Source organism: Styela clava, chromosome 1 (assembly GCF_964204865.1).
Source record: "Styela clava chromosome 1, kaStyClav1.hap1.2, whole genome shotgun sequence".
NCBI lineage: Eukaryota > Metazoa > Chordata > Ascidiacea > Stolidobranchia > Styelidae > Styela > Styela clava.
In genome coordinates, this window is record NC_135250.1 from 14,562,668 (window position 1) to 14,580,240 (window position 17,573).

At 32.7% G+C, this 17,573-nt stretch overlaps 3 protein-coding genes across 4 annotated transcripts in view; 1 reads left to right on the forward strand and 2 right to left on the reverse strand.

The window, feature by feature from the left end:
* The window catches only part of LOC120339751 (nuclear pore complex protein Nup98-Nup96-like), a 44,110-nt gene that overhangs the window by 17,468 nt on the left and 9,069 nt on the right, over positions 1–17,573 (forward strand). The window lies entirely within an intron of this gene.
* Positions 507–9,385, reverse strand: LOC120348588 (uncharacterized). 2 transcript variants are annotated; one of them, XM_039418748.2, is made up of 9 exons: positions 8,997–9,385; positions 6,032–6,166; positions 5,256–5,410; positions 5,026–5,182; positions 4,484–4,567; positions 2,994–3,038; positions 2,838–2,909; positions 2,308–2,406; positions 507–2,054 (listed from the first exon to the last, which is right to left on the reverse strand). In XM_039418748.2, exons 1-9 carry the CDS (start codon positions 9,145–9,147, stop codon positions 1,543–1,545), a joined length of 1,410 nt encoding a protein of 469 aa, XP_039274682.2. In that variant the 5' UTR covers positions 9,148–9,385; the 3' UTR covers positions 507–1,542. The 2 variants fall into 2 exon arrangements, with proteins under 2 accessions (XP_039274682.2, XP_077966456.1); XM_078110330.1 differs by lacking the exon at positions 2,994–3,038.
* LOC120339774 (uncharacterized) lies at positions 11,057–16,522 on the reverse strand. The gene is made up of 7 exons (XM_039407975.2): positions 16,197–16,522; positions 15,954–16,085; positions 14,902–15,059; positions 14,183–14,327; positions 13,295–13,438; positions 13,015–13,113; positions 11,057–12,423 (listed from the first exon to the last, which is right to left on the reverse strand). Exons 1-7 carry the CDS (start codon positions 16,351–16,353, stop codon positions 11,930–11,932), a joined length of 1,329 nt encoding a protein of 442 aa, XP_039263909.2. The 5' UTR covers positions 16,354–16,522; the 3' UTR covers positions 11,057–11,929.

Here is a 17,573-nt window from a genome sequence, read left to right on the forward strand (position 1 = left end):
TTTTCATTATTACCCCCAACGTCAGGGAGGCCAGGGTATTGGTATGTGCACTAATTTTCATTATTGCTCCAAACATTAGAAAGGCCAGCTAAGGGTAAAGGCACCAATTTTCATTATTGTCTCCCAGCGAGAGGGAGGCCAGGGTGCAGGTAAGATTGAAGTTTGGATAAGTTTTGAAGGTTAGATTGATTTGATTCTGTATGCTCAATGTACTTATACATATGATGCATTACATATTTTATGCCGGAGATCATGTTGTATTCTAATATATGCAAGAAATGGGCAAAACAAAACATATCGTAAAACACAGTCTGTTCAGTCATTATATTTATAAAATTGAGTCACTACCTACTGGGTTTCAGCATTCTCAATTTTCAACATTGTGAACTCTTTGCTCCATAAATTTTATTTTGTTTGAATTGTCGACTAAGGGTAATTATTAACTGGTATTTTGTACTAAAACAAATACATATGCATGCTGGTTTATAAGTTTGATCTAAATTTAGTTACACATTTATAGCAGAAGTAATGATTCCTTGATATGTTTATAACACTTGGCCTTATCACTAGTTTTTTTATCAGTTCTGTCGATTCTGTCCTTCTGATATTAGGCCTAAAAGCTTGCCTGGGCCAAGAGATTTTACTGAATTATAATTGACCTTTTTTGTCCGATTCTTCAGTTGTTTCACCAGAAATATCCTAATCTTTATTAAATTTGATTGGATCTCTTATGCTTGCCGACTGCTTGCATTGATTTCTTTAGTTAGAAGAAATTTCTGAACTTATTTATGTAAAAATTTGAATTTGTTTTATTGCTCTGGTATAATTAGGACTTATCGCAGCTATGTAATCAAAATGTATATAAGATATGACTTTTAGGAACTACCCAACTTACAGATAAAGGGATGTTGAATTTGACATAAAAGCACATGTCTCTTGTGTCACAGATGATCTTTTCCAGCTTATGGTCTCGCCGACTAGATGACTCATTGAGTCTTTCGCAACCCCTCGTCAACTGCCGATATCCCTTTTGTAATTTGTGACATGTATTTTATTTTTTTTTATAAATTTCATATCACCCACGACGAGAATAAATATCTGAATCTGACTATGTTAATAAGGAAACCCTGCTTACATTCCATTGAACTATCAGCAAGCACTCTTATTGTTTCTCATTTGTTGCATCAGATTATTGCATTTTCGGTAAATTTATACAGATAAAAGTTAAAATTTTGCATGTTAAAACAAAGTAAAAAAACAGAAATAAAAATATTTAAAGTAGATTTTCTTTCTACCTTCCTGTAGCAGTTTATAGCACCATGGATGGTCAGTACTAATATACTTTGATACTTCTTTGATATACGAATATTTGATTCGTTTTGGACAACCTGGTATAGCAATAGCACCAGCACACATCTTGGCATCTTTCATTTCGGTTGTATTGTTATCGTTCCCCATTTCCTTTCCATATTCATTTTTGAAATGCATTCAGAATCAAAACACATAATATTTCAATTACATTGCGTGAACCAAACATTTTTTTCATATTATTTTAGGCTTTCTTTTTTGACATTCTGATAACATTTTATAAAAGTCATCCTGTTTTAAATTTGCGTAAACATAAAACCTAAGTTTTCTTCTGAATTTTGAGAATGATTTATCATCTGCTTTTTTGACTAAAACGAGGCAGTCTTTGTTTACATGTTCCCAGTTTTTAAAGAGATAGTTTTTTGCAATATGGAACTCCTCAGAAAAATCATTAGTAGTGGTGAGAGGGTTTGAGCCAGTGTGACCATTAGTCCCGGTTTGCACAACCTCGTCAAACGTAAACTTGTCCTGAATTGCAGTGAATATGATCACATCGTTTGTATTCATCTGTGTAATATACCACTGTGTTGCATCCTTCGAAATAATCTCTCTCTCTTCCAAGTTACAAGTTATCTTGTATCCATACTTTTTACGGAGCTTTCCAATCAATTTGCATGATAATTTTATGTTTTTGTCATTACTGTTGTCTGCTATCAGCAATATAGAAAGAGGTTCTTCTGTTCTATCTGTTTTAGAGAGAAAAAATACATCAAGTCTAATAATTTTTGAATTCCATATCACCTGGCACGTGCTTATATAAAGGTGGACTTCTACTTCAAATGAGAGTATTTTGTTTGTGTGTTTGACTGTGTGACCAAACTGAATTTACAATTATTTTATTATTCATGACAATGCTGTTATCCATGTTTTATTTTTAAAATTATCGAACATGAGTTCTAATACCATTATCTTAGAAGCATAATATGTAGTTCACCGTACCTGCTCTTTTCTTTTTTTCAGATTTGATACATACAGTTATTACAGTTATTATAAAAACTATTGAAAATATTACAAGTAGAGAGTGTGTGAGTTTTATATCTAAAAACAAATTTAAATATAAATTAGCAATAGGCTATATCTGTCATGGGTAAACTTCGGCCCGCAGGCAAAATCCGGCCCATTGGGTAATTCAATCTGGCCCGCCTGATGCTGCCAAACTGAAACCATATTTTGATGTTTTAGCTGGAAACTAGCGTAAGGAATTTGTTGAGATTGCGATTAACTTGAGGTAAAATAAATAATGATAAATAATATTATTATAGTTAGTCAAGGTTTTTTAATATATATATGGAAATATTTAGGAACTACTAATGATATTTTGCTGTTAATTCTGGTAATTTGGAGTGCTATCAGTTTTCATGATCATTATAAGCTGTAGTGTTTTTCTTCAATTATTTTTGTCAGGTCATCCACATGTTCTGCAAAATCTGAAATAATCTAATTCCTGCTAAATAGAAATAATAACTTACAATAAGGATACAAATTTTCTTTGCTTTGCAAAGATGTGCTATTTGTTGTAGTTTGGTTCATCCAATCTTGTTCTGTTAAATTCAAGAAATAACCATTAAAACAGAGCTAAATCATGTAATAGGTTAACAGCTCAATAAAAGTCCTGTTAGACTCACCTATCTTAACTTGTTCAATTTCATCATCCAATCGTTGTTTAATATCTTGTAAGAAAAGGTATGAGTATTTATCAGTATCACTATAATTTGGAAAAATTTGAACTTTAAGAGTGTTTTAACCAAATGTTTTGCTCCATTTTTTATACGAAAAGTTGTGCTATAGATGACAGTACAAGTATGTAAAGAATATATATAGTATATATACACGTATAGGGCTGTCCAAAATCGAATAATTTTTTGATTCGAATCGAATATTTTCTCCGAATCGAACCGAATAATCGAATATTATTGCGCAATAGTAAATCTGTCTCTATTATACAATAAACGCCTGCCCTTCGATGTTGTGGTAATGTATGTGCAGTTACATCCAAGGAGATCACACGCTTGTATGACCTGGTCAAAAAAATTGGAGAACTCCAAAATTTGGGTCTCGAAAACTGTTGAGTGTTAAGAGTAAAAATTGCACTATTCAAAAATTGCAATCTCAATTTTGATGGGTTCAGTTTTAATAGGACATGTAAAGCCTGTAGATGCTATTTTAATCCTATTCACTAGTCTTTATGTTTTTTTGTGTAAATTTCAGCAAAATAATAACATCCATCAATATAGATAAAACTGTTGCTCAAGTTCAAAATTGCATTTAAAAATTCCAAACTAGTTTGATGACAATATTATTTGATGACTATAATATTGTTAGTGTATAACAGCCATCAAAATGCAAGAGTGCAATTTTTTGTCTTGGTATATAGATGGATAATACAGTAATGCCATCATAAGAAATTACAAATTCCAATTTAAAGAAGGTATTGCCATCATAAGGATCCCGAAACCTGTTTCAGCTTTGAGTCGCCTGTACCATGTTCCTATGATAGCTAACTCAACAGCTTCAAATCGATTCTATTTATAGAACTATCGTTTTCTAAATTTTCTCCTTTTTCTCCTTGTTCTCTCTCAAAAACGTCACGATCGAATATACCTTGTTATGACGACCAGGCATGAAATGGCTAATCACGTGCCACCGGGCGGGCTATAGTAATGACATGTTTATCACAAAATGAAGGCGAGAGAAATATCGGGAAACCAATTAAGCAAGCCGGGAGCGAGAGTGGCCTGAGCTCGGAGCGCCGCCGCTTGCCCGGTGAAAAACATCCCGTAAAAATATTTCCGCTTTATGTACCGATACCTAATTTTAGCGATTCGAAAATTAGCCGAAAAACGATTCGAATAATTTGCGATTCGATTCGATTTCGAATATTTGGTTCGCTTGGACAGCCCTATATACGTATATATATCAGTACTGATGGCAAAGAATCATAGGTCATTTAAATGTTATCATATTTTTAAGCAAAGCAACACATGTAATTATACTTGACCTATTTTTAGTAGTTTCTGGTTTTCGTTAAAAGGAAATTTTCATGTTTGCCAGGAAGAATATTATGACTTGTAATACATGTTCACCCATTCTGTTAAACAGTTTAATTTATTGATACCTTTTATTGCTTCTCTACATTCACTTGATATAATATCTTTTGAATTTATTTCCAAAAATTTCAGAGATTCTTCAGAACGACAATCTAAATACAGTTACATATCTTATGTTACATTAATATTCTATAGGCTACTTGTCTGAAATGACGATGATATCGCTGAACATGCAAGAAAACCATGTTTCAATAACAAAAACTTTTCGACTCTTTCATTAATTGTTGATTAGATTAAATGATCGAATTGATTTAATTTCAGAAATTTTGTTTACTACCATTAAAAGTTTGAAATTCTGGTTCTTCAATCTAAAAAATTCACAAATTTGACCCAAACTCAAGTCAATAATAAACAAGTCAAACTCGAAACAAAGTAATTCACTCCAAAATAAAACTAAAAATTGCATCATAAATTAGTCATATAGTAAGTATTGGGTGAAATTTCCACTGAGATGGCATTATATAGGTATAATCAATAATATTAAGTAGGGCAGATTCGAAACCATTCTTTCGTCATTTGTGAAAATATGGCAATATTTGACTATTATTACCTGGAATTTGGATTTCCTCCGGTTTTGTTTTCATTGTATCATTCTGTTTTGCCAATGGAATTGAATCGTATGTAACTTGTATGATATCGTTTGGTCGAATTATTTGAGATATAGTAGCACCGTAGTGCTCATAGCTGAAAACAATGTCCTGTAAATCCTGTAAAAGAGATTTTCCGTCATCAATGAATATATTTTTATTTATTGACCAATTTTTTGAGAGAAAAAAGTACTTTTAAGTTGGTTCGTCCAATCTGTATACGTTTACATTTGTTCTTGTAAATTTTAACTTTGAATGTATATAACGCAAAATATTCGGAAGAGTGTGTAACAGTGATGTAAAATCCTTTTAAGTGATGCCGGTGTTCTTGATCAGGAATGTGTGACTCTGAAGATATAAAAATTATATAATATTTTTGAAAATGTGTTTTTAATTTACGAACCAGTTTATAGAAAAATAACAGCAAGTACGTCAAACATGTCACTACATAACTGACAAGTGATGCTGATAAATCTTAATGTCTAAAGAGTTTTATAATATAATATCATCAAACCTTAAGAGATTTTAGAGTTTGCCCTGTGAACAACAGGCGCACCATATACAAATAAGTGCCTGGTAAATTTTGATTTGGACTTTGTTCAATTTGTAGTTATAAATATGTCAATCAGAGAAAACCAGGAACAACAATTGGATGTGATACACCTTAATGTCATTCACTGGAACACTGGTTGAAAATCACTAGTATGAACTATTGTTCGGCGATTAGTACTTATTCAAGTTTTTATACATATGGGCTGAATAAATTGTGAAAGTATTGGAAAACCAAAGTTCCTAAAAATATGACAAATAAAGCCTCAAGGACTTTATATCTACCGGTAATCTTGTGCAAATGAGTCAATGTCCAATACCATTTTGTAATAGATGTAGAGGTTAAAATATATAAAGAGGGATACAAAAATTACAAGTTATTCCAACATGACAATGTATGGAGATTGTGACTTGCCTCACCTCTTATACTCCATGTAATGTTTAATGCAATTCTTTTGTTTTCTCCTTCTGTTAGATACCAAGATAAATATGTATCTTGTGGAGGTATAGCTGTTACATCCTTTTTTCTTGGTCTTGGAGGATTGCTAGTTGTTGCTGTAGAACATAACATGAAAAAGGTTATCCTTGATTCAATACCAAACTCATTTTTATTATTGATATTATGAGAAATTCTTCTGATACATACAACTCAGAATTTAACTTCAAACTTACAAGCTTTTGCAAGTCGTTCTGTTACTTATCAAAGCAATTTAAGACCATACTTTTTTATATGAGACAGAGGGAAGAATATATATAAACCTATAATTAATTTTTCACTCTTGTCTTTTTGCTGTCATTCGAGGAAATATTTATTTGAAAAATTAGGTTTCTAAGAAATAATCATATTTGTTCAAAGTAATTATAAATATACTTTTGTCATTGGTCTATTCAAAGTGATGCTGTATTATCAAAACATAACCATCTGAAATTACATCAATAAGTTCACTTATTAAGATATAATAAACAATACCGGTATTATTTTGTTCCTTATCAGTTAGAACAGCGGTTCTCGAACTTTTTTAGTCCCAGAGCCGCATTTCAAACCTCAAAGGTATGAAGAGCCGCACACAAATAACGCAAGGTAAAATAGCAACAAACCTTTAACGCGTATTTAAAATACCAAGCCATTGTAACAACAACACACGTAACAACTAGGGCTGGGCAAAATATTCGACTGGCATTTTAATATTCGAATATCCGGTACCACGTGACCTGCGTGTGTCTTCTTGGACACCTAACTCGCGCGTCTCCAACTCAATCGTGTATTGTGCGAGATTTCACAACGGGGCTCGCTATCAGAAAAAAAGACAAATTTGAAAAAGTCATTGTCTTTGCGTTATGATTTCATATGCTTATATTTGCACTTAACGTATCGTTTCAATTCCATATTTTGCAAAAAAAACGTACCAACCGTTCCGTAAATTTAGAAACATCAAACCAGATTAGGTATTTAAAATAAATTTCCCAGATTTTAAACCCCGCATGCTTGGTGACATGTCATTAGCTATTTCTTGCATTACCGAACATAAAGTTGATTAATATTAAATGTTAAAATTACGTTTCGGCGTTTCATTGTTAAACAGGCGATTTTAGGTCGTTAGAAAACTCTAGTTATATAAATAGCATGGATTCAAAAACTACCAATAATTTTTCCAAAAGCTGGTATGAGTTACTTGTATGAAAAACACTGATTAAGTTGTAACCAGATAAGAAATGTCACGTCCTACTCCCTTTAAAGCACTTTGTATTAGCTCTTTAGTGATCCCTTCCGTCCTTGGCCAAGTAATGTTTCGAATATGTGAATATTTTACTCGACCATGCATGGCCGTTGAGCCAACAGTAAAACCAATCGTGAATTTTGTTGTAACAATGCACACTGACTCGTGCACGAATTGTTGCGTCTATTATCATCGAAAATGATTACAATAGTTAAATTTTGAAGCATAAAGCAGTTAAAACTTGGAAGGAATTAGTTATAATTAGCGTCTGACCCCCTATTAGGCACAAAGGCCTAGAAATGCATTTATAGCCAATTTATTTAATCGCTATTTTGAATCAACATTCAGGATTCACGCAATTGTTAATTTGCTAGGTTTAACTATCTAATACTAAAATAACACGAACATCATAGAAAAGCATGAGAAACTCAATTATCATTTTATTAAATATCTGCATCTCGGTTAGTTTTCGCTTTAAACAGGCAAGGTTAATTTACAAGCGGTGATAAGGAAGATCAAATCCAAGGCAGAGGATAATACTCTGAATAAAATTAATTTGGTTTTGAAATCAGCCCTTAATGTATTCAACAGCTGTCGCTGATGTGAACGCAAGGGAACTAGAATACTAGGGTATACTATGAAACTTCGATATCCGGCGACCCCTCATTTCTGCCAAAAACGAGAAAGGGCGGGAACTTTAGGGTATCGCCGCCGAAAAGATCGCGGTGACAAAGACAATCAGCGATTATGATAGACTTAACCAGTAAAAAAACGCTTTATTGCCGACTTATCGATGTTTTTATTAATTTCCAAATGGAGTATCGACCTCCGACGTTAGGATCCCTGTTATGTATAAAACTAATCATTATTCGACTATTCGGTATTCGTTAAAAATATTCAAATTATTCGATTCGGAAAAAGATTCTATTTTTGATCATAGAGTTATTCGATTTATACATAATATTCGGAAATGGGACAAAAACTGAATCCTCCATGGAAGCAAGCCCAAGATTACAGCTAGTCTAAAATCTTTCCAAGTGAAAAGTGCCAGAGTGGCCGCGAAAAAGCTTACTGTTGCGTCACTATTGCATCTTGTAGATTAGGCAACGCTCCGCAAATAAACACAGGGGAATCCATTCGACTAACTAATAGACTTCCGCATTTTAATTTCAAGTCAATGATTAGTTTACAAGGAAAAATTTTCTTTGAAAGTAATTAATTTTTACAGCATAAACAAGAGCCGCAGGCGGCTCTCAAACCCTAGTTTGAGAATCACTGAGTTTGAAGGTCCCAAATTTATTCGGGGAAAAATTTATCTTATTAACTTCTCCTTTGAAATGTAAGTCTCAAATATTTCCATATTTATTAGAAATAAACTTTTTAAGAAACATGATATTATAAACATATTTGAACTATAATTCATTACTTTATTGTATAAATTCAATGTTTTTCGAAAAATGCACAGCAATTTGGACATTGTAAATTTGTAAGTTATGTTATACTTTCATGTTGGTCGCCGGTTGCAAAAGTAGAAGTTTGTGTGACTTTCAAGCTAACATCTGCCTGATATTAAATTCATTTGGCTATTGATTAAGTACTTCTTTCAAAGCATTGTGCTTCCTATGATTTATGTTGTGCACACTTAATATAATTTCTAATTTGCTCACCATTTTCTTCGCAACTCAGACATCTTCCGTCAGTTAATCCAATAAATTCTTCGACACCATATTGTGATGACTTGCATTGAATAGCCTTTAAATTCAATAAAGATGGTGAAATAAGAATTAAAAACACTATGCTGACTGAACTTTTTGCCATTTCTTCATCTACGCAAGTGTTTTCAGACCATTTCGTGCGAGCTCCTTTTTGTCTTAACGTTCCTTAAAACAATTTCATTGTTCATTCATGCTATAATATGCTGTACTGGCATGGTCCTGCTAAAATCTCAAATCAAAAGTAATTACAGTCTTAGGAACTTGTCAATGATTAACAATATTTTGGAATGTGATAAGAAATATTTGAACAAGTTAGATATCATATGCCAGTGTTGTGTGATATCATAAAGAAAATATTGCCACAATTACAATAATTGAACAGGAGTGAATTGAATTGATTATTACTCGAAATAGTTATTTCAACTGTTAGGTCTAGATCACAACAATCGTTAACGCAATATTGAGATTGTGCAAGTAACTTGAATGAAACCATGAGTCTATTAACTGGAAATTGTTCTAAACGCACCAATCGCATATGTAGAATTTTTAAATCACTTTACAGGCTGCATGATAAGGATGCGGGCTGCCGACTGTATGCTGTGCACAGGGGCGCATCCAGCGGGGGGTTAAGGGGGTCGCAAACCATCGCTTGGAAGAAATGGTTGTTTCCACTTTTTGCTCAAAAGTAACAACATCGTTTTACAGTTAGTGCATCACGATTTCGCAGTAAAAGCAATATTATTCTGCGACATTACTTTTTTCAATCAAAAATATTACTTTGTGGAATTTTTCATTCATTTTCCTGGCTGTTTTTATTTTAAATTGTTTCAATTCATGTGTCTACCGCTATCACTGCCATTTTGCATATATACGACTGCATTTTTTAATCATGTCAGTGGTTGCTTGCAAATCCTATATCAGAACTCTTATCATGTTTTTTGTATTGAGTCTTCATGTGTTTATAATCAAGAATAAACCACATATGAGTTGAACAGTATCAAAATCGACTTGATATAAAAATTGTCAGCTTTTTGACCATTGAGAAATCATTCCTAAATATTTGAGACATGGGTAGAGGAAAATAGTTTGGTGATGTCAGATCAGGAATCATGTTATCTGGAGAATATGGTAGCCAATAATTTTAAAATGACATTGACACAGAATAAACTATCATGAACAATCTGAAAAATTAAGATCAGCTATACAGAATCACTCACTATCCAATACCTCCTGTGTATCATATTAAAAAGTTGTTGGAACATGCACTTCACCTTGTCCTGAGCTCACCTTATCAAAGCTACATTGATGTCCTTATTATTTGAACGAGTGAATTCAGAAAGGGCCACAGAAAAGGACATTTTGCTGTTGAAAACATTTATGAACTAATTTTCTGGTTTCCTTGTTTTGCCAATTTTTATTCAGTTTTCTTATTTCCTAATCTTTAATACAAGGATCTTTAATACCTTTTGGACTAGTTTACACAGTTTCTCCATATAAGTGTTTGACGACCTAAATTCTTCTGGGTCACTCGTATTTTTTCTACAAAAAGTTGAAAGTTGTAGATTTTATTTTCCATTAATTTTATATTTGGTATTGAAGTATTAACACTGAGGCCTGATAATAATTGTATATGTGTGTCAAAAATCTCAGAATAAATACTTGTTAGCATTCAATTTGATGAGCTTAAGTAAAGCAACGCACCATGTATTTGAAAGCACTACATGCCTATCCATGCCTAGGCCTATCCTTGTGGGTGATGCTCACTCGAAAAAAAAGGTTGGTGACCAACTGCTCTAAACCATTGTTTTGCAGAACATCTTTTATAAAAGAATATATAATTATATAAAATATTCTCTGACTAATACTGGTATGTGATTATTTAAATAATCCCATGATATGTGAGAAATATACTTTGAGTTGTTTTCTGTCTGACTTTCTCAACATATTTTCATATGAATAAACCACTACTTCCTGCTAAATTATCACTTGCAGGAAAGGGAAAAAAGAATTCGTAAAAACGTGTAATATTTATTAAAATGGTGTAGAAGAATAAAATTGAGGAGCTAGGCAAGTTGCTTTGTATTATAGTAAAGTACTAAGATATCATATCAAGTCATTCAATTTTATAAAAAAAATGATTCATAAAATGTGGAAAATTGTTATAAACAGTCTATCAGTTGTGATGTATCAGTGTTAGTTGAAGTAAAATTGGTGGAATACGAATTGTATGCTCATCAATGACAATGCGAAACATATACTGACAGTAGAGGTTCACGAGACATTTCTTATAGTTTGTCCCTTGCATGTTAAACTTAATGGGCCACATAATTTTTGTGCCACGAAAATGGGCCACAGAAGAAAAAAGGTTGAGAACCACTGTGCTAGTTTTATCCGTATGCGTATAATGCAAGGAGGTTGTAGCAGGAATAAACATGACCATACTATGCAATTAAGACGATTTCATAAAAAACTTCGGATGGAAATGGGATTTCAAATAAATATTAGTCCTAATTGTTGAACCTGGGAAAATTCATAACAGAAATATATATCTGAATATATCAGAGAGCCAAGCTTTGTTCGTTGTATGTAAATTTCTGCTAATTTTATATCAAATCTTATAATTTTTGTGTTCTTTGTTAATTAAAATTTTAATCATTGTTTTTGCTCTTGTTACAGTCTCCTGGTATAATGTGGGCTTTAATTTAGGTACTTGCATGTTGGAGTTGCGTCTGGACTCAAAGAATCTTGTTTCTTCACAGTTTTGTAAATACTTTTTATTATGGGGTATTACAGGGGCGTTCTGTATATTCCCTGTGATATAAAGGGATATTATTGTAGTATCGTTTTCTCCCCATGGTCTTTATATCATTTTCCATGCCTTTTTGTCAACATTCACGACATTGTTTTGGCATTTTAATCAACTTTTGGCAAATTCTTGCATTTTTGGAATAAGCACCTGGGTAAGCAATAGTTTGGATTCTTCTTCCAAATTTCGACACTGATTTTTCATGTGCGTGTTTCTTTACTAATATGAAACAGTCTTTGGTCATATGTCGATAGTTTTTAAGGATAAAGTTCCTTGCAATTATGAATTCATCAGAAAAATAATCTTCGCCATTCGGAGTATCTGATTGAATAAACTTATCGAAGTTGAAATTTTCATATAAACCAGAGAAGATAATCACATCAGATATATTGCATTGTCCTGTATACCACAGTATTGCATCTTTTGAAATTTCCTCTCTTTGTTCCCAATTGCAGGTTATGTTGAGGTTATAATCCTGACGTAAATTTTCTACCATATTATATATCGTCTCTATGTTTCTTTGGTTGTTGATGTCTGCTATCATCAGTATATGCAGAGGTTTTTTCCTTTGTCCTGTTGTAATGAGTGGAAAATATGATAGCAAAATGTGATCATGATTACACTTGTCACTTTTACTCTCTTTATATTAATTATAAGCATAAATGAGAATACAATGAGGAATACTTCTGACTTTGAGCAAGCAACTAAGTTGCTATAAATAGCGACTAACAGTTGACTTACAGGTAGTTGTATTGTTTTATTGAAAAAATTATGCTATAAAATTCAATAAATTTTTCCTCCCCAAATTACTACAGTTATGTCATGTAATGATGATTAGGAAGTTTGGCAGTAAATTCAACTATGTATTGTACATGACCTGAGCTTATTCTTTGAAAAAATTGGTTTTAAAAATAAATCTTGATTAAGAATTGAAATTGGTATTTGGGGGATTCAGGATTGTGCAAATTGTTAATATGAAAACATTTTACATTTATAGCAGGCATGTATTATAGAAAGTCAAGAAATGATAAGTAATAATGAAATATAGTTTATGAATATATTGTGCTGTCAAGTTTTTACCATTTTACTATACCTTTGCATGAAAATATATGAGATTATACATTTATATTGCCATTATACAGATAGCGTAGTTTTGTCTCATACCTTGTTTTGCTTTTTTGTAACATTCCACTATTTTCAACATAATGGTCATCATCAAAAAAATCAAAAATACTGCAATCAAAGGCGGTAAAATTTTTCTATCTGTGATGAAAATATACAGATTAAAATTGTACTTCCCATTATCTTTATTTCAAAAGTATCGTTTTAGATGTTCCGAGTGTTTTTAATGAAGTCGCATGGAATCTAAAACTCGAAATAACGTGATACTGTTCTTTTATTATGCTGAATGAGATTTCCTATAAAACAATACAAATATACTTACACCAAATAATGTAATCATCTTTGCTAATTTGAAAGTAAGAAGTTGAAATAGTCAGATTATGGCTGATTTCTGTTGAATTCATTTTTGTATGATTGGAAGTCTGCTCTTGCTTATATTTATTCTTTGGGTTGTGTTGGTTGGGGTCTGTGAAACAGAGACCGTTTTTAATTTTTTTTTTTTGAAAAAATTAAAACTAAATTTTTCATGTTTTTGTCTCGGTCTTTCATGCAGAGTGCATGGCCTCAACATTGAACACAGACGATCGGTTTTTCTTATTGTTTGAAATGATATTGTTTATACATAAAAAGGAATTGAAAAAACAACCAATACTATCAAATGGCATCTATAATATTATATTATTATTTGTGACTTGTATAGTTTTATATCCCTTTGAATAATTGTATTTATTCAATATATATATCCTTGTAAATATAACTAAATTAACATATCTTCTCTAAGTGGCTTGCTCCAAGTTCTTTTACATTTTTGGAATATTCATTCATAGTATATCTCATATAACTAACTTGATGCTCCAGTTTATAGGCATACGCTAAGACATTGTTTCCCGACCTTTTGGAAATGTCATCAATTTTGTTAATTGTAATAAGGAATACTTGACTTGGTGCTCCCGAAGTATGCGAACCAAGATGGCGGACATCGGAACGTAACATGGGTAACAGGTTAGGGTTAGGCGATAATTTTTTTCCAATTTTCCTTATTTTAGTCCTATTATCAGTTCGAAGACTAGCCAAGAGCCTCCCGTAATATTTATACCTAAAATTATGGCCTAACCCTAACCTAGTACACATTACATTCTGATGTCCGCCATCTTGGTTCGCATACTTTGGGAGCCCCCTTGACTTATTACTTTCATTCGATTTTATGAACCTGGAATTTTGATTATTTTTATCTTTGTTTGTCTGTTGTCCTCCCATTTTGCCAGTGGAATAGAACTGTAAGTTACTTGTAGGTTGTCATTTGGACGTATGAATTGGTATTTTGTACCATAGCATTCGTAACTGAAGAAAATATCCTGGAAATACATGAAGTTTCTTTGTTGTAATTATATTATCATTATTATCGTTTACTGTTTCAACAACAGCTAAGAATCTGAGTGTTTTATTGTATATATTAACACTGTATGTTTTATTTCCTGTCATAGAATCCAAGCTTGAAAGTAGTATTAACTGATAATTATGAGACTTTACTAATGGGCCATAACACGAGCATTATAATCCCAAATTTAAAAACAGCAATGTAAAACTGTTTGAGCAAATGTAAAGAAGGTTATTTCATTTTTGACCTTACATTTTATATGGCCTATAGAATTCACCTGGTGCCTTGCAGTTAATTCGTGATCATTCTCTGAACTTACTTATAAAGAAATTGCGCTTCAGCAGTGTGTGTACCAATATGGAAGTAACTAATTTTGTTCGCCTACTTTACAATAAGTTGTGTAAAGGGACAGAAACCTAGGGGGTATATTTACTTGGCTAACACAGACAGTCCCCGAACTCCTAAAAAAAACTAAAATAAGGAAAATCGGAATAAAATTATGGCCTCACCCTAATCTGGTACACACACTACAGGAGTACCGAAATTTTTACCGTTGAATTCTTATTTTGTTCGATTAAGATGTCATGCTTCAGTTTCTTCTTATTTATTTTCACTCTAGCTATATATCGCAAAGCCAAGTTCGTCCATCCGACAGTCAAATAAAATCCTCTGAAGTTTCTCAAATTTCCTTGCTTAGGAATGTATGACTCTGAAATCATGTATTTATGTTAAGCTTTAGATTCATCACAATGTTTTAACAATTCTAATAATAATAGGTTTTTTAGCCCCAAAGTTGTCTTCTGATGTTGGGTCATGGTTTAGTAACTATGAGTTGGGGTTATGCCAGACTAACTCCCTATCCTTCGTCTATGTAATGTGCTAGCGAGTCTGGGCATTTTGAATCCAATGGTGAATTATTCGAATCAGTTCGGACACAAATTCTGAATCGCCGCCATCTTGTTTTTGATGAAATCACTCAATTTTCATTTTATAGCCATATTTTTAAGTACCGGTATTCGAAAATGGGAAAATAAATTCGATTCGATTATGAAATCATCAGAAATTTGAAAATGCCCATTCCTGGATGCAGTACCAGACATAGTGTCTTCAACAAGCAAATATAAAAAAGTTCAGACTTTGAATTTCTTATGGATAGAACCATAATATTAGATTCTTTTGTCTTAACAGTAGTAGTCACAGCTATTATTACATATCGATTATAATCGGTAAGTATGTTGAAGGTATTTGTCTGTCTGTGTGTTTGTCTGTCTGTCTGTTAGATGCACGCGATATCTCATGAAAGCAAGATTGGATCTGCTGCAGATTTTGCATGTGCATTCATCATATCTCGTACCAGAAGCCTATTGAATTTGGGCGAATTATGTCGTATAATTAGCGAGTTATCAATTAATTAGTGATGGGATACAAGGTGTCAATATGGAGTAAGAGCACTGTTTTGGGGGATCCCCTAACTTTCGATCGATAAGTCTTTGGTCTCTGACCGATATTCTCGTTCAGCTTTCTATTGGAAATAATACATGTGATAAAGGTGATAGTGTAAATGAAGTAAAAGGATTTTTGCATACCAGAAATTCCTTCTCACCTCTTAAACTCCATGTTATATTCAGAGCAATTCTTTTTTCGGTCCCTTTTGTAACATACCATGTCAAATTCTCATTTTGTGGGGACACAGCTGTTGAATCGTTTTCACTTGGTCTTGGTGGATGCTTGATACCTACAGCGAATTGCAAATTTATTTTTAGCTTATATTAAAGAGAGACCTTGTGACTGATATAAAAATCATTGCCGTGCTGCCATCTAAAGGCAGAATCAGAATATATCGTACCTCTTGCTTTACATGTCAGATATCTTCCATCTTTAAGTTTGATCATTTCTATCACATTATAACAAGATGATTTGCATTGAATAGCTTTCACGATATTTGGTGATGATGAGATAAGACCGCAACACAGTAATATCAACCATGCAAGATTTATTATCATCTTTGTAATGTAAATACTGTGATATCTTCTTAAAACTTCTACTTTATCATTATGTAAAACTATAAAAATATTAGATTTGGTTTAGTAATTTTTTATTATAGCTAGAATATGTACAAATTTGGGTTATATGTTAGCTCAAGGGTCTGCAACTTACGGCCCACAGGACACAATTTTGTGGCCCACGGATAAGTGCCAATTTTGCATGATGCGGATATGTGCCAATTTTGCATGGTGCACAGCACGCAAAACGCGTTTTGAATTCAGTCTAATCTAGTATGTGCGAATAATTTCAATTCCTTTGGGTCGCAAAGCATGTACCTAAGCTTGTGCGAAATGAACAAAACATATCATATGATCAATAACCAAAGTTTTATGCCTGCAACTACTAGAAAGCCTATATTATAATAAAAGTGCGACCCGCGGTTGATGGAACTAGTGATTTTTTGAATGTTAAAAACATCCATCTCAAAGAGGGTGGTCTCCTATTTCAAATATTTCATGAGCATCCTTGACGCCTTGTGGGCCAAAAGAAAAAAATACACTTAGTGGAGATATTGTGAATTCAGGGCCAATGGTAATCCTTGTCATGAACAGAAATAATTATCATGACTTGCTTTCTATCCTTTTTTTCTATTCCTGCCTAAGCTGCCTTCATTTTCAGTGATCGATAGGCATGCATCTAATGTGTCATTGGTTATTTTGTTCCATATTGCTCTTCAAACAGAAAAGTGAGTACATAATGTAACATCCCAAACGCACACTGCTCCTGAGTCGGTGTCTAATTGATGGAGTGCAAAAAAGTATATGTGTGCAACTTCTTTCCATTAGTACCTGAGGGGTGAACTATCTCAGCTTTTGGTTGACTTAGGAGATAGATATATAACTTATTAACAGTTGACTAATTTGCATATTGATTTTTTTTCTTTGTTTACCTGTACTGCATTCCGTTTTCGAGCTATTGTGGTTTAAAAATAGGCGCTGTTTAATCATAACATATTCTCGAGCTTGTCTAGGTTCAATGAGCCTAAAACTTTGCATCAGGGGATGCAATTACTCTTCAATTTTAGAATGATGCAGATGGGGGATTGTGAATAGATTTACCACACTGTGGACAATTGTGATTCTCTGGCTAATGGGTATATATATTTTCCAGATGTTGTTATAATGTTAGTCTTACTGGCAAAGTTTTTTAAATTTGCCAATTATAATTTAACCGATGT